The following is a 21,270-nucleotide window of genomic DNA, read 5'->3' on the forward strand; positions in this document are numbered from 1 at the left end:
TTTTCTTTATTTTTAAGTAGAAACTCTTGGTTTTACTTTCTCCTGATTCAAAGCATAAAATATATAGACTCATATATATGTACATATGCATACAAATAACTATGGCGCATATCTGTACATATTCATATGTACAGATATGCACACATATTTACAAAGATTGATATGTTTTTGAATGGTCAAGTAAAGACAATCTGTGCTATCAAAAATTTTAGTTTCAATATCTTATATAAAAGCTTTAGATAGATATTTATGACCAATATCCTTAAACTGGCAAATATCTATCGACCAATAATAAAATAGAAAGCCTCTGGTTCCCCCAAAATTATTTGTTACTTATTCGATGGCAACTGTCATCATTAAGAGCTCAGCACATGAGCAGTTGCCCTATTTGCTGGATAATGAGAATTTCATGCATGTTTTTGCAAAGTGAAGACTCACATAAACCTGCAAAGAGACCCTAATTGTAGTAGTAACTATTAGTTGACTCATTAGGTTGAAAACAGAGGTAGTAAATCTGCTTAGTGTGATAGTATTTTTCTTTTCTTTCTTTTAGACACAGGCACCACCAACACCTGAAATATCATCCAATAAAGAGTATATAATACTTTACATGACTTATTCAAACGTGTCCATGAGATGGCTATTTGCCAAAAATATTATTCTCTGCATTAGCTTTTGTTAGTGTTTCTTTTCTTGCAAGATATTTTGGCTTGTAGCAATTGTTGAGTAACCTATGCAAAAGCTGTTACAAAAACACTATGATGAAGTAAAAATTACAAGTCTTGGTTTGTGTTTTAAATTAAAGGACTCCTCAAGTTTTCACTTTCCACCTCTGTTCAAATCTGTCAGCTTTGATTAATGGTCAGAGGAAAGAAGAGCTGGTCATATTATTCACAGAGAAGCAATCTCGCTATGTCCACTTCCCCCTCTCATATTTGTTGCAGAGAATGAAAAAGAATGTGTCCAGCATGAGGTCAGGGAGACAGACCGCTGCAAACATGTGGGGCTGGCTGTCCTTAAACTTACGCTTCAGTTGTTTAACAGAAAGGGGGCAGCTGCCACTTCCTGCCTGTGGAGCACCCAAGAGAAAGCAAAGAGCTTCGACTCCACAGCCTAAGGATGTCAACTGAGCCCCGCGGAGCTGACTGCCCTACTTAAAAAAGAAATCATAGAAGCATGTCATAGTGAAAGGGTCTCCCTGTTTTCGTTTTCTTTTCTGTTTGTTTTTGTTTTTTTTTTTTAGCCACGTAGAATAGAAACTGGGTTTTTATCTCTTCCAAGTGGGATGACTTTAGGCAACCCCTCTCGGCCATCCTCTTGTCTGCGTAATGAGGTGAAGGAGACCCACCTCGCTGAGCTGTGCACGGCAATGAGATGAGGCGCAAACTGTGCCTGACACATAGTAGGTACTCAAAGATAATTTGTTCTCCTTGTCATTTCCTTGTTTTTATCCAAGTTATTGGGGCCTTGATCTGAGGCATAATCTATTTCTTGTGTTTGAGTGTGGAAGTTAAATTAGAGGTGTTAAAATAAATAAAGATGGTACTATCTGGTGCACTTCGACTCTATTATCTTGCATGAGAGCCTCTTGAAAATCATTCTAAGCCATTTATGAAATCAAGGTTGACTGGGGAAATTGAATTCCTGTATTATAACTATATCTTTGTCCCTCTACAATCCCTAACGCCATACTACAAGCAAGGTGTTTTAATATCTAAAAGAATATTCCCAAATTAGTGTGGAGAAGCTAACAATGCATTGTGATCACGACACATGGTGGTTTTGGCCCAGTGAATGACAGCTGATTGAATGTCAGCAAGCAGAACTGGGGAAATTTGATTCTGGTGCTAAAACATGGTTGTACCAACAACAGCTGTGCCATCCTTTGGGAAGAGTGGGGTAGAAGCTTTGGGTGGCCGTTGAAAAAGAGATTGTGCAAACAGAAAGGCTCAGAAACACTCAGATGGTTGGGTAAGTTAGGTTTTGGTCAAATAAGCCCTGCAAAATATTATAAAAACTATACTTGTGTTTAAGGTAAAAAGATGCATAGACATTTTTCTAAGAAGGGCAGTAACTCAAGCCAATCGAGGGAAAACTGTGAAGTCCCCTATAACACAGCCCCCTATAGAAAAATTCAGGGCTGATAAAGATCCTAATGTGTCCCTTCCAAGGGTTTCTCATCAGAAGACCTTGTAGAATTTATACCTTTATTACAGTCTTCTGAAAACAACATTTAAAAAAAATGTTGGTAGCAGATTTTACAATTAGTCAACACTGTTAGGGTCAAGCCTAGAGAACTAGTCTAATCTATTCTAACTAATTAGTTAGAACTAATCATAACTAGTAATTAGTTCTTGGCATCTTAGAGTAATTGAGCAAATACATGCTAAAAGCTGGTTTGAAAATTCTACCTAAGAATAAATATGTGATGTATGAAAATAATCCTTTGTTATATTGACAATATAGATTCAAATATAGCTTCATATAATAAGTATGTCAAGGTAAAGTCAGGAAGAGCATACACTGAACAGACTCTAAGAAGGTTTTTTGAGAAAAACATTCAAATTTCTCCTGTTATACTCAAAGTGAAGTGTATCCAAAACATAATTCATCTTTTTCTGAACAGAGTTGAAGTTTTTGATGGAATCTGTTTTTGAATAAAAATAGAGCCTTTAAGTTGGGGGAAAATAACCCTTCAACATTTTTCAGTTTCATGAAGAATTGCATGAAGCACCACCCAGCATGTTCACTTTGGTCAGCAATTCAATTAGACATTTGGCAACCATCTTCTATTTTATTCCCCCACTTGGCTCTGTATTGAAAGAATTATCTCATTTTCTAGTCATTCTCTTATCTCATCTGCAATGTCAATTATTTTAAAAAAGCATCCCAAATATGATGCAAATATGCAAAACTGTTTCCCCTTCCTATTCTTGGTTATCGCTCTGCTCTTGTGGAATTAATTGGGAGTTAAAAATAACTTTTAAATAGGCAGTCAGAACTAAAGATGCCTAGGTTTAGCCCTGGCCGGTGTGCCTCGGTTGGAGCTTTGTTCAATACACCAAAAGGTCGTGGGTATGACCCCCTGTCAGGCTCATGCAGGAGGCAACTAATCAATGTTTCTCTCTCTCTTCCCCTTCTCTTTCTCTTTCTCTCTCTTAAAAAAAGAAAAAAAAAAAAAAAGATGCCCAGGTTTATCATCAGCTCACCTGAACAAAGTTGTTAGGTTTTTAAATTTTTTAAAATATTAACAAGCATATAGCATGCTTATGGTTATCCTCCAGACACCCAACCCCAGAAAAATGGTTTCTCTGTCTCTTTTATAGAAATGCCATGGAACAGATTTATTAAGGACAGTGGCCTGGGGCAATAGAATGAGAACTGTCTCTGGAGATGCAATTTCTAATTCTGATTCTCTTACTAACTGGCCTGGGATTTTCAGATAGGTAATGTCTTCTGGGTTTCAATTTTCTTACCAAAATTAATGTGGATTTCTAAGCTCTTCTCTGATATGCCTAAGTATTGACATACCTAAGATTAAGGCTCAGTTTGAATCAAAAAAATATTGGACTTTTTCCCAGTGTTACCATTAAGGCCACATCTAAGACTATTATTTTCCCCCCATAGAGGTGCCAGATCTCCCCCTTTTTTGGGCCAAATCTAGGGCAATTTTTTCTTACCTTTCTTCTTGAGGATTCTTACCTCATTCTCTTCCCCTTTCATTGTTTATTTTATTTCTACTTTAAAATCGTTAGAGTCCATTTTTAGCATACCTCATCCCCATGAATGCTGCTAAATCTAAGGCAGTGTTTTATATTTAAAAAATTAATATTTTTCATTGCTCTATTTCTGCTTTCTTCATTTCAAGCCTTCGTATGTGTTCAGTGATTAAATGTATTTTGGATGACTACAGTGTGCTGTTATCAAGGCTCTTTTACTTTGCCATTTAGTTTTATAATATTTGCATGAGTCTAGGAAGTTACTAGTATGACCATTTTAAGTGTAGTTTTAAAAGCACAAAATGAACTGAAACAATGTTCATATCTAGAATTGAATAAGCTTTTGACTTCCTCAATTAAAAAGTTTTCCACTGATTCAGACTGATAAAAAGCATTATATAGAAATCTAGATCAAAATCTTGCCCTCTTGGAGTATTATAGCAATACTATTTCAACCAGTAAGGTAAACATGCATGTCGTCTGAAGGGATTTCACCAAGGTGATAGCTGTGTGTTTATAAGGTCTTCTCAAGTAAAAAATTTTTGGATGAAAAAGTAGTAAATAAAGGACCAGGTTCACACTGCTTTAACCTACTTGTGGGCCAAAGAGCTGGTTATTACTCAACACACAGTCATCATGGGTATCACTGTACTTCCCCCAAGTACTTCTGCCTTTATTTCTGGGTATCTGATAGACTGCATGGGGAAACTTATAGGCTGAGTGTTAGCACAGGGCAGGAAGCAGGCAATTCAGAAGGACTCCTAGTGCTAAAGAAGGACTCCAATCCAATGTTGGACTGTTTCCCTGAGTTAATTTTTGGTATCTCAAATATTGTGATTTTAAAAAATCTTCCATTCAAGTGATATCCATTTTGAAAATTTAAATGACCATGGAGAAATATAGTCACCAAATTCACTGTCATTTTCACAGTGTATAATGGGTTCACTAGATAAAAACATCAGCTCCTTTTCAATCTTCAAAATAATTTTCAAATTTCCACTTCTGATATGGCTCCTTTGGGTCACAAGCAGCAACTTTCAGGGTCTTCTGAGAAGAATTTCCTTCCAAGCATAACAACTGATGATAGTTTCCAAAGACAATGTGATTCACCTAGAGAGAAAGGGGATCTGGGAATGAGCCATGGACTGAATTTGACAACTGAGATGTAAAGATATGGAAACCAGTTAAAAAAAAAAAAAAGATAGGTACTTACATTTTTTGATTTTTTAGGAATTATTCTGAACCAAATTAATAACATAAACAGGGGCTTTGGATAGTATTGTGTCTCTCTCTCCCAAACTAAGTGCTCACACTGCAAAGATCAATTTTCTGATCATATGGCTGATTACTATATTATTTAAAGAAAATAATACCAGATGGCCTTTGCTATATATGATGGATGATGGCTCCCTCACTGAGGGTAAAAAAGAAAAAAACAAAATACATACCATCACAGATAGTGAGTTGGTAAATTTCTTAAGTCTGTGCCTTAGGATGCAAATTTAGAATACAAAGTGCTAGATAATGACCTCCCTACCGTGATATCTGAGTACACAATGCCTGATGTCCAGAAAATTCAGATGTAATTATGAAAAAAAGTCAAAGGTACTTCAGAGTTCTATTATTGCTTAATATTTATTGATATCCTAGAAATGGTCAATAGTCTACTCCCATCATGGTTGATTTTAAGTTGCCAAAGCAGTATCACTGAATATGCAGTGGGCAAGCACTGAATACAAGCAGCTCCTGCAAGCTGGTGGGAGCTGGCTCCAGCAGAGAGCCCAGGTCTCCGGAAACCAGAAGGCATGAGAAAAATGTCTCTGTGTTGGGAAGAGGCAGAACGTGGAACCAGATGCATACGAAAACGCAGGGCTTGTAGGGAGCACCCTGCTTCTCGCTTTCCCCATATACGCTCTCTATTCGCTTTTCTGGTAACCAATGCAAACCAATTTTAGCCTATAAGCCTGACTTTTGCCATTGTTAATTAACAAAAGTCAATGACTTTTAGAAACAGATGATGATTGCAATATAGCCAATAAAGCCTGTTTAAAATAACTGATTAAAATAACTGATTTCAAATAAATTTTGTAAAGGAAAAAAAGGGACTTGATAATTTACAAAAATATGTTTATCTCGCTGTACGAACTCTTTCACTGCCTCTATTGTCACACATTGAAAACTTCAGATAGAGTTAGCTGACGTGGGTTTTATGCCACATTTAGTTGAAAGTTGGATGTGTGGTAAAGAAGAGATAAAAATATTTTGCTTACCAGTTCTGAATGAAAGACTGATGTTGATTTATGTAGCCATTTCAGCCCTTTGTTTCTGTTATCACAAGGGTGCAGCCTCAGGGCTCCCTTATCAGGGACTGGAGCCAAGCACCATTCTTCGTGTTTAATAAGTCTTAACCAGGTGTAATTAAACTGTTGAAGCTGTGGAAGAAATGTGTAAGAGAAAGGTCACTTCAGGCAGAAAACACAAGTAAGGGCTTTGCCAAACATTTTTGTTAGCAAAGGTTAAGAATATAGGCACTCTGGTCAGATGTTTTGTATTTAAATCCTGGCACTGCCACTTTCAACTCTGATAGTATGAGTATGATATTAATCTGGTCTAACCTAATTGCTCTCCATTTTAAGTTGGAAAGCAGCTTAAAGGTGTCTGTCTCAAAGGCTTGGGTAATGACTGTCAAGTGTTTAGCACACAGTAAGCCTTCAGTGAATGTTAGTTGCAACAATACAACTTAGGACGGTTAGTACCTATCTGTACATAAATGCTATTTCAGGGGTTCTGAATCTCAGACAACCTGGCACTTGAAGTATTAGAACATTCAAACTACCACAGAGTTAAGGCCTTGAGCCATTGGGGCTCCAGGGAGACCCAAGTTACCGTCCTAAATTATCTTGGTGGAAATTATTATGGTTCTTTGTTTAAGACTACCCAAACCAGGGCTGGGGAACATCCCACCAGGAGGCGGAAAACCATTTGGTCTGGCCCTGCCAAGGCAATCTCAGGCGGGATTCGAAATTCAATAAATCTAGGAGTTTTTTCATAGCTAATTTTTAAGTTGATAATTTTGTATGGCTTGTGAATGATATTATAAATATCCAAATGGTCCTTGGCAGAAAAAAGGTTCCCCACTCCTGAAGACAATTGGACTCCTAGAGGAAATCTTAAAAATCTTTCTTTGCTGATTGTGTGAGCGTCCCCCATATTATAGGAACTGCTCTTGGAGAAGTCCAGTTTGGGGTAATCATTAAGGTCTAAAATAAATACTGATTCAGGTAATGGAACCAAGCTTTCAATCTTTATATATTTTTCTCCATTTATTTACAACCTAGTTCTATCCGTCTGGTTAATATACTATAGGGCTCTGGGTCTGTGGGAAATTCGTTGTTTTTGTACCAATGTAAACATATTAGAAAAAAATAGGCTGCTGATAAAATCTATCTAAATGCTTTTATCTAATGATTCATTTATAATGTAATTGAGATTTAACTTAGATGATCAAGTACAGCATAGACCTCTTTGCTGAAAGGGTGCTCCCTGGATATCATCAGTCACCTAGGAGCTAGTTGGAAATGCTGAGCCTCAGTTCTGCAGTGAACTTATGGAATCAGAATGTGGAATAAAAAGGGGTTCTATGGAAAGTAACCTCACAGGTGATCTGATCACAAATTCCTAACTGGGCAGGTTATGGTGGGCAGGCACACCCCAGGCATGTACGTTCTTTAGTAAAAAGCTTACTTTGCCATGCATCTCTGTCCATTGTTTCTGTGCATCTAGGTTAACATACCTTTGAAATGTCCCCTTAAAGACCTCTCCTTCTAAAACACAACCACCCTTTTAGACTTCTGTTTCCAAAGTGCGAGAGCACATAATCTGAACTATTTATCCTGTAATCTAGTCCCTGCCCTGCTTTCTCCCACCTTCCTATAATCTTCCTTACATACCCTCCTTGGTTTCAAATGCACAGAAGAGACTGCAAAACCGTTACTCTCTGGAGCAGCTGAGATCTTACTCCCTGGCATATGCCATCAGTTTGGTTTAAATAAACTCATAAAAATTCTCTATCGGTTTGGATGTTTATTACATTGACAGGAAGCATGGACATATATCATAATGCAAGGAAGCTATGTAGCTACTAAGAGATGCTAGATATTACCTTGCAAAAGGACATCTCAACTGGTTGAGAAGTTAACTAAAGAGACTTTTTAGGTAAGATGAAAGATAGGGTTTGATGGTTCAATCCTTGGGCTTTATTCCTTTTGAGTTTTTGTTTGTTTGTTTTTTATAAATGCTATAGTCACTGGCTTGATAATACTAAGTCTCATTAAGCCTGGCAAAAATAAGTTAATTTCCACCAAGTTCCTCTACCTTTTACTCAAACAAAACACAAGGAGCAAAAGCTAAAAAAGGAGTAACAAGACAAAAAGGGAGATGGGCATTTGTCGAAGGTAGGGATTACATAATTCATACCTTTCCCTCCTAGCTTCCACTCAATGGTTATTGAGACCAGAACTTGGGTTTTCAGATAAAATCCTGGTTAATCAGGCCCACAAAGTCACTAAATAATGAGTCTTGAAGGATTGCATTATTTAATATTTTACTTTCATATAATTTGGACTAATTGTTTTGTTTTACAATTTGTGAATTATTTCCTCTTTGAATTGTCAATACACACGTTATTTCTTTCCATTGATTTTTGACATGTTTCCCTTTCATCTGTGTCCTCTCTTTCCTAATTAAGAAAGAGTTCCCTTAGCCTCAAGTTTACAATCTGCAGCTGAATTATAGCCACAGAGATGACAAAAATGCCTTTTCTAGTAGCAGCTTTGAATTAAGAGGTAGAGATGGAATGTGCTTGAAAATAACAGTATCTCCTAGTTGGATCAAAGCAGTAAGTTTTGGCAAGCCTATATTATCATAAAAAACAATTTCTCTACCATAGAGTTATCTACAATTTTAGGGGATTGAATGAGTCCTATTTGGTATCCAAACTGGAAACTGTCCCCACAGAATAAGAACAGATAGGGAACAAGTGTTGGAGAGGGAGGTGCCATCCCCCAGAGCTCACCTCCAGAACTATAGAGTTCCTGCTCTGTTCTCCCCAGCCTACTCCCTCCCTTAACCACTGTGTTCTGAATCTCTGGGAGTTTTGCTTCAGGGATCATGGATTATATGATTTGCATTATTTCCTTAAGATATAGAAGAATGGAGGTGGGGGATAGAATCAGAAAATAAAATTGCTCCCTGAGATTAATTATTTAAAAATATGTCCTGTCTTTTTCTTTATTACTTTATCTTTATATGCAATGTGTTATTTTTCACTTTTTTTGTCTCTGTTATTATAGCAGTGAACATTTGTGGAGCATTAAGTGTTAGGTATTATTCTACATCCTTCATAATATTACCTAATCCGATCCTCACTCTAGCTTTAGGGTAGGCACTATCATCACTGCCATTTTCCTAAGGGTTAAGAAACTTACAAAATTAACACACTTTGCAAGTGACGGAGCCAGACCTGTGTTCCTGGTGGGCTGACTTCAGCCCCTATATCTTTACATTTAGTGGCGGACCCTCTTATCACCAACCTTTATGATTATATAGAAATTAATTTTTGTTTCTATAGGCAAAAATAAATTTCTCAAGTAAGTGATGAATGTGTCACACCCTGCACTTATCAGCGATAGCAATACCATCTACTGCACCTACTATGAGAGAGAGAACCCTGCTCAGCATACCTTGCTGCTCCCGTCACAGTCTTCCAGAACGGCTGTGGTGTTTTCAATGGAAATGCATTTACCCAAGGCCACGTTAATAAGCTAGAAGCAAAATATAAAATATGCATGAATCAGAAACAAATATTTTAAAGCAGAACAAGACATTCAGAAAACACAGAACATAAAACTACAATAAGGTTAAAAGATAGTTGAGTTAATAGCTTAGCAGTACTTAGCACTATAAGATTTCAGTGGTCGCTATCTCTAACAGAGACATAATGTAATCTTGCTAAAGTACAGCTTCACTCTGTCAATTTAGGCCAGTGATTTAGCCACAGAGCCAACAAACAGCTTTCAATTAACCCTTGCCTGGAATGCTGAATAAGGAGCGAGCAAAATGTGGCATGAAAAGTAGTTATTTTCTTGGCTCAAGTTTGTTTGATGCATATATTAAAAGTCAATGCACATACCTGCAATTTAATCAAACCGACAGTTGCCGGCTCTTTTGCCTGGCTGACCCCTCCAAGCTATTTGACTGCTTAGGCACTGAATCATAGATAGATAAATTGAGTCCTTCAAGAACAGCAGATTTCCAGCTGATTCCCTGTCAGAATCTTCCTAATGACTCAGGCAAGCTACAATTCATTACAGGAAAGTCACGGAAACTAATACAGAGCCAAGCTTAAAGGCACTTTTTGGCAGGCCCCCAGGTTTTTAATGGATTTGCAGGGTCAAATGTGGAGGCAGCTTCCTATAAGTCACCATTTAACACAGAAAAATGTTGATTCCCTTGCCCCCTTGACATCCTGGACAGGCCTAACGAGATGGTGGGTTAATAGTGCAATTTAGCCTTCTCTGATTTCTAGAAGAGCTGCTTAGAACCAAGTTTCTACCCTGGAAAGTCTGCTGTCTTGGGAGGCAGTGAGGTCTTAGTTGCCAGGGACACTATTAGTGTTCCAGGTGCCTAGCACAGAGCTCTAGCTCAGGGGTGCTCATAAAGCACGCTGCGTAGCTCACAGAATTGCCAGCGTTCATAACACTGTGCTCAGTGGGCCGATCCTCACTTTTACATGCATAGCTTGGTTGGCAAGAAAGTAAGGGGCACCTTCAGGGACCAGAAAATACAGAAAAAGGGGAAAAAAACAGCGAAAGTGGAAAACTGCAAATATTATAAACAAGGGACCGACTTTTTAGGAGGAAAACTAGGGAATGGATGAGCCAGAGAGGTGGAATTGCTGTCTTCCACCTAAAGATGAAAAGCTAGAGTAAGACCTTCGGTGGAATGCGGTACTGGGAAAAACAACTTACATAGCAGAGGGACACCACAGGGAGGCTAGATTCTGCCGGATCTAAAACCCTACACTGACCTTCATTTGGGATTGAGATGCAAATTTACACTACTTGTATTCACTAGGAACCCTGACAGACCCTCAAGGCACAGAAACAACATAAAAATAGTACCAGGTTGGTTACTTCTGGGGTGGCTGGAATGCAAAAGCAATTCTAGAAAGACAGGAACTCTGTCCGGAATCCACAAAGAAAGCTCTGTTCACAATTTAAAATGGCAAATAAGGGAGAAGACCATCCACCGTCAGTAAATGGGAGCAGTCAGAACCCACAGAAGGAATCAACCATCGAGAACTTCAGAGAAGAGAATTAATAGAGATGCATGAAAGTAGAATAATCCTGGAGATTAAAGAAAAGAAATAGTGCCTCAACTGTCCTCTGGATCTTAACAGAGATCAATATAAATTCCCGTATTTGTGGATTATTTAGAAAGTATTCTATCTTCGAAGGGGTTTGGAAACCTCTGGCGTCAACACAGCTGAGCAGGTTGTCTTACCCCAGAACCTCTCAGAACCTCCAGGACCTTCCCAGTTAGCTTGCTGCTCCAAGAGGGAATGCATTGTGTTGTTTGCCAGATATGTTTGACCATGATCCCTATTTTTGGCAGCACAACTAGTAACATTGCCCAGAACGGCGTTTGGAAATCCCGGGTTCAACAGATTTCTTTGTATTTATTTTGTACAATCCCTTCTTCCAAAAACTGAAAGGCATTAGAAGGAAAGAGAAATCTTTTCTCTTTGCCTCCCCCTCCCCCACTTCATCTGGAGATGTTTCCCTTTCCTCTTATCAGAGACTGCTGGAGAAATTTACTGGAGAAACTGTTTTTCTTCATAACAAAAAGGTCTTTGAAGTGCTAAGGAACTGTTACTCTTTACCACATTATGAATGGTTTTCAAAATTGAGTCTTCATTTTATTTTTAAAGAATTGGATCCATGATTTTACTGTATAACATTTAAATATTTTTAAAAAATCAGGTAGTATCTCAATTTTAAACTTTTCATTTTGAATTACTTTTTTGTTGAATTTAGGCAATGGGAGTTACCCCCACAGTTTATCACAGAATTGTTAAACATTAGGCTATACACTAAGAGTTTTATCCTATATACGTACACATTATTGGTGAGGGTATTTTATTTATTCCAAATAATTTTGGTTCAATAAGAAATTATTCTCATTTAAAACAAAACAAAACAAAACCAAAAAAATTCACTGGATTTAAAGTCCTAACTGTGTAGATTGTGGAGTTCACTTTCTTGAAATTTTTCAAGATTGTCTATCAAAAATAATGGTCTAGTTGATCTGACTCTGCATTGCCTGGAGAAAGGTCCTCATTTTTTAAAATGGTAATAATGCTCCCTACTGGTTGCTTCAGAAGGAAGCAAATGACATCTTTATTAAAATTTGTCTAAGGAAGGCAACAAATAGTGAGGATAAATAGAAGAGAATAATTTGTTAAAATCATGTAAAAATATATTTTTGCATTCTGATCTATAATAGCTCAGGCAACAACAGACGGCTGCTTCATTAGAACTCTTAAAAAATTTTATGGGAACTCGAACAAGTTAGCCTCGCAGGGGAGGCAAAAGACAGTTTTTTAGTTCCCTCTGGTGGTTAAAGCTCAGTAATGCTCTTGTTGAGATTTTGTGTTAGGACAGGGAAAAATTACTTTGGTGAGAATTTTCTTTTTCTGCTCAAGAGATAGAATTTAAAAGTATACATTTATTTTACAGACATATCATTTGAATAGGGTATAAATACAGGGTAGTCTTCCTAATGAGTTACCTAAGATAAAATATCAGATAGAGCCACCCGAAGTAGTGCTATTCTATGTTGACCTATAAAGATGGCAATTTTATAATACATTACAGTACATACAAACAGGTCATGTGGACCCATTTGTCAGCTGAATTTTATAAAAATAGAAGACATTTTCAGACGAGTTTCCTCTCTTTCACATTCTCCCCGGATCTCCCTATACCAGCAGGGAGAATGGCTTTACTAAGTCCTTGTCATCAGATTTACTAGTCAGAATGGTTGGTTTGCACGATCCACTTTCTAGGGAGAACTGAAAAAAATTGCCCGGCCCAGGGAGGCTCAGCGGTTGAGCATCGACCTAGGATCCAGGCAATTGGGGTTCGATTCCGGGTCAGGGCACATGCCCGGGTTGCGGGCTCGATCCCCAGTCGGGGGTGAGCAGGAGGCAGCCGATCAATGACTCATCATTGATGTTTCTCTCTCTCTCCTCCCTTCCTCTCTCTGAAATCAATAAAGATATATTTTTAAAAATTGGCTTAAAAGAACAAGCTTACTGATGTAAGAGTCTGAGAACCTCTGGCATGAAGAAAAAAGAAACTCTGAAAGAAAATGAAACAAGGTTGGCAGTATTTATAAGTAAAATAAAAACTAAAACAATAAAAGAAATTAAAAATATGCATAACTTGAGAACCCCAAGTCAGCGCTTGACTAGCCATCTCCAGACCCATTCTGTGGTAAATGTCCTCGTGTCTGGCCATCCCTTCAAGTTACGCCTCACTCCCAGAACAGGCTGAAATGGCTTTTGTCTAGTTTCTCCTCTTCTTGATTTTCCTTAGCTTTGTACTCTATCCAACCTGTCTAGATTGGTTTCTCCCCTTTTGTTTCCTCACCTTTTGCCTTAGAATTTTCTCTACTATTGCCCGACAATTTGTTATTTTCGGCCTATACAGCGGTGCCTCGGTTTTTTAATGTCATCCATTCCGGGAGACCGTTCGAGCTCTGAAACGCCGGAAAATCGAGGGATCCACAGCTGACAGCTGGGCCTCAGGGTCTTGCCCTCAGCAGAAGCCGGGGGGCATGTTCGACTTCCGAGGCGTGTTCGAAAACCGAAGCATTTACTTCCAGGTTTACCGGGTTTGTAAACCGGAATGCTCGTCAACGGAGACATTGGAAAACCGAGGTGCCACTGTCTTTGAAATCTATAAAACTCTAATAAATCATATCATCCCATTGCTTAACCCTACTCAATAACTTACCATTACACTCAGAAGAAAGGAAGGAAAAAAGGAATAAAATAAGGGAGGAAGGAAGGAAGGAAGGAAGGAAGGAAGGAAGGAAGGAAGGAAGGAAGGAAGGAAGGAAGGAAGGAAGGAAGGAAGGGAGGGAGGGAGGGAGGGAGGGAGGGAGGGAGGGAGGGAGGGAGGGAGGGAGGGAGGGAGGGAGGGAGGAGGACCTTTATTCTGCCTGCAAGGACCTACGTGATCTGACTCCTTCCCCCGTTTTCACCTTCATCTGGTGCCCTTCCCTCCTTCATACCCTGACAGCACTCATCTCTTTTCCAATTCTTGAAGGCCTCAGATGGTCACCTGTCTTAGAGCTTTTGCACAAGGGCATCCTCTACCTGGGGCTCTCTCCTTTAGAGCTTTGGCTCCACTTGGTCTTCAGGCCTAGCCTTCAATACCTCCTCAGTGTTGACCACTCTGACTTAGAAGGATTCTTCACTCGTGGCAGGTTCTCCAAATGAGAGCTATTATATTTACACTTTATTTGCTTATTTGTTTAAAATCGTTCTTCTCTTTTCAACTTTAAGTTCCACAAACAAGGGGTCAAATCTACTTTATTCACCATCCTATAATCCAATTTTAAAACACCGCCTGGTTTATTTATTCTCAATAGGTATTTGCTGGATTAATTGATGAACATGGCTGCCTGGAAGCCTTCAAGTTTATCTTTATTTAATCCTCAACACTGCTTTGTTTCATCTGTATTCATACTTCGTATTTATTTATAACGTATTTATTTATGATTAATTCATTCTTTTCTACACATTTTCAAAAGTACTTGGCGTTTTATTTTTACGGAGTCAGATTTTGAATTGCTGCTTGAACTTACCACACCACTAGCCCTCACAATGGGAGCCTTCAAATCAGGAAATACATTCTCCAAGTACCACTTGAAACTTTTGCATTTTAGTTTCTTTCGAAGTTCTCGTTGTTGGGTGAGGTTCCCGACATCCAGCCCTTGGTCTATGAGGTGGTCCCCGTGGCCATAGAACAGCTCCTTGTACTCGTCAAGCCAGACCTCAGCAACCCGCACCAAGTTCCGCTCCACCGTCTTCATGCGGTCTTTGGGGAAGGAATACGGGTTGTCGTTTCTGAATATGTGGCCCACTCTGGAACAGGGAATGATCTCTATTTCACCACCGCACATCCACACCTGGAACAGTTTAATGATGAGTATTCAGTTATCAAATCATTGTCCACAACTTATGGGCCCTGAACAGTGACAAGAAACCACCTGACGACTCCCCTGCCCGACCCTGTTTGAAGTAGTACTCCAACTTCTAAAATCTTCTTCAATAAAAGATTAAACTCAACAGGTTTATTTAGTTTATTTAGTTTATTTAGTTTATTTATATTGCTGTGGACCATTTTAGGATTAGTAAAATATGTTTTTTCCCTTCCCTCCTCTGCAATGTAAATTTCTTTTTCCTAAAGAAATCCTCACAGAATCTCACGATGTCAAATGAGTTTCTGCTTTAGTTGAATCAGGAAAAGGAGTATTTATTTCCTTTTTTTCCTAACAAAACTCAAAAACCATTCTTCTTGATTGGAACTCAAATAATACCCCTTTTACTATATATCATCCCACTCCATAGGAAAGCAGTTGCTTTTTGGATGTCTTCACTATGGCTGTCACCACAGCTTTAGATATTAATCAGAGATTGTATAAATACCCAGAGTTGTCTGATATGTGCAAAGTTGCTGCACTACAGCCTTCGATGGCCTGCCCTAAGGTCACTTTCTGTACTTCTGTAACTTGTGTTCTCCAAGATAACCCATAACTGAATGATTTCATTACTTCCAATATATTAGAAAAATGTTCCCAAAGAGTTATCTTATATTAAGTATGACTCTTACAGCATTTACACTGAATGGCAGACAATTATTTCCCCCATGCTCAGGTGTGGAAACAGTGCTGTGAAATATTAGAGAACTTTAATAAATTTCATGAGTACTATTGATCTTCCAAATTCAATCTCAGATATGAAAACATTAATCCAAAGGCCCTAAAATTTCTGTGAAATTTTCCCCCAGAGGCAGTCATATGTCTGATTGTATTAGTAAAATGAAACCATTTAAAATGATAAACTCTAGGATGTAAATAGAATTTGAGAAACTGGTAATACCTTGAATGACAGCTCCATATTTTCTCCACCCCAAACATCAAGCCCAGGATCATATGTTCCAAGTTCAAAAAAGTAATTTTTATCAATAGAAAATAATCCACCTGCCATGACAGGGCACCTACAAAAAGAAAAGTTTGTTTTTTTTACACTTGCATATATAAGGGCTCAACTTTTAGCCTAGGTCCTCTGTTTAGTTGTGATGGACTTAGGAGGTATTTCAGAATAGCTACCAAGCATGGGGAGGTCTTGAAGTGAAGTCATAAACAGCACTTAAGTGATGAGTTCCCTGGTCCATGGTGGCAGAGCTTAATTTGGGTCAGCAAAGGTGGATCCTGGAACTAGGGTTATCTGTACCCCAAATGTTCTTTCCAGACTATTCAGAATACATTCTCTTCCTAACATTATGATGAGTACAACCTGAACTCAACCACTACACTGACCCTTAAAATGAGAGTCTAAAAAAGGCAAAGAGGTTCTTTAGGTGCAAGATCAGAGCAAGAGTATTAAATTCAGGCAGATCTGGGTTTGGATCCCAATTTCTTCTCTTACTATCTGTATATCCCTGGGAAAATTACTTAACTCTTTTAAGTCTCAATTTTCACATCTCTATAATGGGAATACTGCCACATTTCTCATAGTGCTATAAAGTGGGTTAAATGCAGAGTGCTTGATAAAGAACGGTACTCCTGCTTCATTGGCAGGGAGCATCATTCCTGAAAGCAGCACACCTGGCAAGGGATGAGTGTGCTTCATTGAGGATAAAGTCAGGGAGAGCACGCTGCAATGCACAGTCTGGGCTTGGGCTTTCTCTTGGAACTTGCTCACTTGAATCTACATAAGTTCTCTCTCTGACAGGGAAAGCTCAGAGCTCCCACTGCAGAGCCTGAGGCTGGCTGCCTGCTTGTCCTGCAGGGCTGGACTCGGGGGAAGAAGTTAGAAAGTCTCCGTTTGGCTTCCGGTATAGGTTGTGTTCTTCAGTTTAGCTTTTTCAGCAACGAAGCCCCAGTTTTAATTCATATCCAGCTTCTGTGTCTATTTATTAATTCATTCACACAAGTTGGCACCCCTCCCATGAAAAAGGTAAGACGAAACTCAAAAAGAAAATCCTAACAGTAGCTATTATTCTAATAATGATACTTCTATTACTATTATTTACTCTCTTAGTTTTTACTCATGTTGAGTTTAATATTATGTGTGTTTATATAGCATATATGCAGCATATTCAACTAGCTTAATGTTTCTTAGGTTGTAAATACCAAAGAACAGAAATCACGTTAGTGAATTTCTCTGCGTTCAAGGCTGACTAGGGTGCCACTGGCCATTTGAAAAATGAGCTTTCGTCATGGGAAAATAATTTCTCAGGAGAATTTTGTTTATTTTTGGTCTATTGGCTACAACTATAATTCTTGATGTCCTACTGAATGGAAGATATACTTGTTTTGTGAAATTGCTTCCCATGCTTTTATAAAGAGACACACGGCTGCTTCCTAATGTTAAATTTCACACACTTACCTTATTATATCAGTTTCTTTAATTTTGTTTTTCGCAACAACATCCGGAGGAATTGTTCTCCAACCGAAGTTCATGGGCCACACAAAGATGCCTCTTTGAAAGTTGTCCACTGTCATGTAACTAGTCCAGGGAAAAACCAAAAGTGCTACTTGAGATCACACACATGTACTTAACTGACCTGACACCATGTTTTGTTTAAATGAATAAAACAAGTGCTTATGGAGATGATTTTAGGTCATTACAAACTTTTAAATAACATTTCAAGAAAATTTATAAGTACAATTTGCATTAGTGACCAATTGGCTGAATTGCTAATTTTTAACTTCTACTTAAAAAAATAATAATGTTCTGGACATTTTTGAGGGGGAACAACAACTTATAAGCATATATATGTATTTACTACAAAATAAGAAGGAACAACAACTTACAAGCATATATATGTATTTACTACAAAATAAGAACTCATCTTCAGAAAAATAAATATTTTTTGGTTCAGCTGAATAGAAAGAAAAAAGAACTGAACAATGGTGTTAAGGGTTCAGAATTTGTAATGATCAAATAAACAGATTTGCCGGCTCTGATCCCAAGATATCTATCATGTATTTCCATTTAGTACTTCTTAGATTTGCAAAAATGTCCACATGAAGAGGGTGACCAGTACTCTCTGTTGCTGTTGGTTAAAGACTCTCTTAGAAGGATCTTGTGGAATATAACAATATTACCTCATATCCTTATCATTGATGACTTCAATTACTGGACAGGCTACTTTCTTTCTACTTAAATAAACTCTTTCCAGAAGAGGTTCCAACCAACCAATGTTACATTCGACGTGAGAATCTAAGAATGTCAACACATCACCTAAAGAGCCAGAAAAAAAAATCCATTTGAAAATGTGATAGAAGGTCTTAGATATTGTTCCAGAAGTGTGGTTCTAGAGGCAGCAGTCTTTTCCTCTCACTGAATTCCTTGACCCTATACTTTCATTTTCTAAAGAAATAAAAGAAATTTTGTTTCTAGCACTTGTATGGGGCAAGTATAATTTATGTTTGGAAAAAACGGATAAGCCACTTAGAATAGGTAGCCAAGATTCTTAAGGGAATACTTAGTATTAGAGATGGCTGCTTATGTCCCCTTTAAGGGGATGCATCCCATTAACTCTGGAGAGCGGGGACTTTGTTGGACAGAAGACCAGGAGAAATTTGAGATTCCAAGTTTGATCTTAGGGATGATGAAGAGGAAAAATTGCTCCACATATAGGGGTGAAAAGAAGTTAAAGTGGAAGAAGCAGGAAAACTAAGAGGTAGTGTTAAAAGGGTTACAGGGGAACAGGGGAGGATTGGGGAGTTGTTGAATGGGTGCAGAGTTTGAATTTTACAAGATGAAAGAGTTATGGAAATTGGTTACACAACAGTGTGAATATACTTCACAGAACAGAACTATACACTTTAAAATGATTATTAAGATGGTAAATTTTATGTTATGTATATTTTATCCTAATTAAAAAGAATTACAAGAGAAAAAAACCTTGGAAGCCAGAAATATTTATTAAGAATTCTTAAAAAAAAATTAGTTGTGGTGAAGTAATGCTCTTTCTCTTCTCAAGAAAAATCTCAGCAGCATCTAAATTGTTCCAAATGGAGCGTGTGTGCGCGTGCGTATGTGTGTGTGTGTGTGCATGTGCACGTGTGATTAATAATAATCTAAGGAAACTGACTCCTGGCCAAAATCCTACAAGTAACCTTCCAGGCGCTACCATAGGCAATTATAAAGGCTTTACCCTGCAGGCTGCATAAAGGAAGCCACCCTCCCCGTTCAGACTTGGTGCCCAGCGGTGCGCTGGAGTCAAGGACTCAGGCCTTCCCGCCTCCTCAGTGGGACATGCTTTTATGCATATCTGCTTTCCTATCCCAGGTTTTTCCACTTGGAGACCTCTCCTTCTGGCCAATATCTCTGCTTCATCTTATGGGAAATGGGTGGATCTTGGAGACATTTTTGTGCACTCTGAGTCTTCGGTACTTTTCCACTCCTAGCCCTTCCCTTCCCTCTCAACCTTTTGTTGTGGGCTCCTTTCACAGTGAGATTCATATCTGTTCTTACCCACCAGCTCAGCCTTGTTCCACAGAAAAAAAATGGAACATTGTGGAAGTCAGCACTTTCTTTTTGTTTAGTTTCTTATACTATTGCAGTAAATGATTAAGACCTTGATTCTAGCTTCATTTTGGCTCACTGTGTTAACTGATCACTCTGACACCTGGCTGCTCTCCTCTGCCATTGACAAACCTATAATAACACCATTTATTATCTATTAAGTGCTTGCTCTATGCCAGAGACTGTTCTAAGCATTATACATAGTTGTCTTATTTAGTCCTTACAATAAACCTGAAGTGTAGATCTAATTTTTATTCCCATTTAAGAGAGAAGAAAACTGAGGAACAAAGAACTTAGGTAATTTTTTCAAGACTGTACAGCTAAGCAGCAGCATATTAGAAAATAGTTCATTCCATAGCCTGAGTTAAAAAAAAAAAAAAAAGGCCAGAAAGAGGCAGAACTTTGAGTATAGGAAGGCTTGAAGTAAATGCAAAAGACAGCAGTAGGCAGGGAACAAGATGAAAACAGGTATCTGGATGATGGGCCTTTATCCACTGAAATCTATAAGCTGCCTCTCAAATGAATGGAATTCAGTATATTATTAATTACTTGATCAACAATGGAATTTTGGCATGAAGGTAAAGAACCTATCTTAGTCAAGGTCTTGGTGGGACAAGTTCTTGAGAAGACTCTTTAGACCAAACCAGGTTGTACTAGTCAGAAGCCTTGCATTCCCACCAAGTTTCCTACCCTTGGAGACAGCAATTACATGTCCTGATCATGCTGGGAGAGTCCTAATTTCAGGGAATTATAGTTTGTTTGATAATGAGAGGTCATTTTCTCCTAAGAGTGTCCTTTTGCACAGCCCTTTCCCTGTTGTGGGAAGGTTTGCAGGGGTCATCTAGGTGTGTAAAACACGTAAGCATGGTCTGCTAAGGTTCCACTCCTACTTCTGTCCATTAAGACCCAAAGTTTAAGAGCAGTCTCTGCTAAACCCTGTCCCCATCCCCATAACAGGCTTTAGGGTCAAAGGGGCCTGGTTCGTCTTCCTCAGTCCCCAGTGGCAGCAAATGGGTCCCCAAACTTGCATTCAATACATGCCCATCCCATTCACGTGTTGCCAGGGCCAGAGGGAAGTAACATCTGCTCTAGACATAGGACAAAATTCTATATTGTACTTTGGGAGAGAAGACCATCCTCCCGTGCAAGAGTGTCATTGTTCCACATTCAGGCATTTTATTTTTAAACAAGGCCTCAGGAATCAGAACAAGGAATGGTGTAGTTAACTATGGGTGGGATTCTTAGTTGTTCTGGATATTGTCTGTGCACATTTTACACACTGTCCCTGACTCTGAGAGGCTGAGAGGCATGGTGAAATGAATGTAGGTTCAAAGTTACACAGAACTGCCTTCATCCCAGCCCTGCTGCTCTTAGCAACACTGGATAAGTTAACTTTAACCTCATTGAGCTTTACCTGATGGGACTATTTCTAAGATATACCAGATACCTAAATTATTAATAAATGGAGAGTATTATTTACATCTTTTCAATGAGTGCTTAAGCTACAGCTCAAAATAATTAACTCAATCTTGATAGCCACCTGGCAGGGTTTTTTGTTTGTTTGTTTGTTTCCTAAGAGTAAGTAGAGTGTTTGTATATGGGTTTCACTGTAATTTATTTATTTATTTTTTTGGCCAACCGAGAGCCACTCAATATGCC

The 21,270-nt window shown here is 38.4% G+C and overlaps 1 protein-coding gene across 1 annotated transcript in view; it reads right to left on the minus strand.

The window, feature by feature from the left end:
- Positions 1-4,640: 4,640 nt before the first annotated feature.
- Positions 4,641-21,270, minus strand: part of GALNT5 (polypeptide N-acetylgalactosaminyltransferase 5) — a 38,818-nt gene continuing 22,188 nt past the window's right edge. Inside the window, exons 4-10 of the mRNA XM_016199327.2 lie at positions 18,186-18,321; positions 17,464-17,583; positions 15,952-16,069; positions 14,655-14,978; positions 9,461-9,541; positions 5,990-6,151; positions 4,641-4,829 (exon numbers count right to left, since the gene is read on the minus strand). Of these exons, the coding sequence (XP_016054813.2) occupies positions 4,689-4,829; positions 5,990-6,151; positions 9,461-9,541; positions 14,655-14,978; positions 15,952-16,069; positions 17,464-17,583; positions 18,186-18,321 (1,082 nt within the window). The 3' untranslated portion in view covers positions 4,641-4,688. The remainder of the gene's footprint in view (positions 4,830-5,989; positions 6,152-9,460; positions 9,542-14,654; positions 14,979-15,951; positions 16,070-17,463; positions 17,584-18,185; positions 18,322-21,270) is intronic.

This window comes from Miniopterus natalensis, chromosome 8, assembly GCF_054644295.1.
Source record: "Miniopterus natalensis isolate mMinNat1 chromosome 8, mMinNat1.hap1, whole genome shotgun sequence".
Taxonomy (NCBI): Eukaryota; Metazoa; Chordata; class Mammalia; order Chiroptera; family Miniopteridae; genus Miniopterus; species Miniopterus natalensis.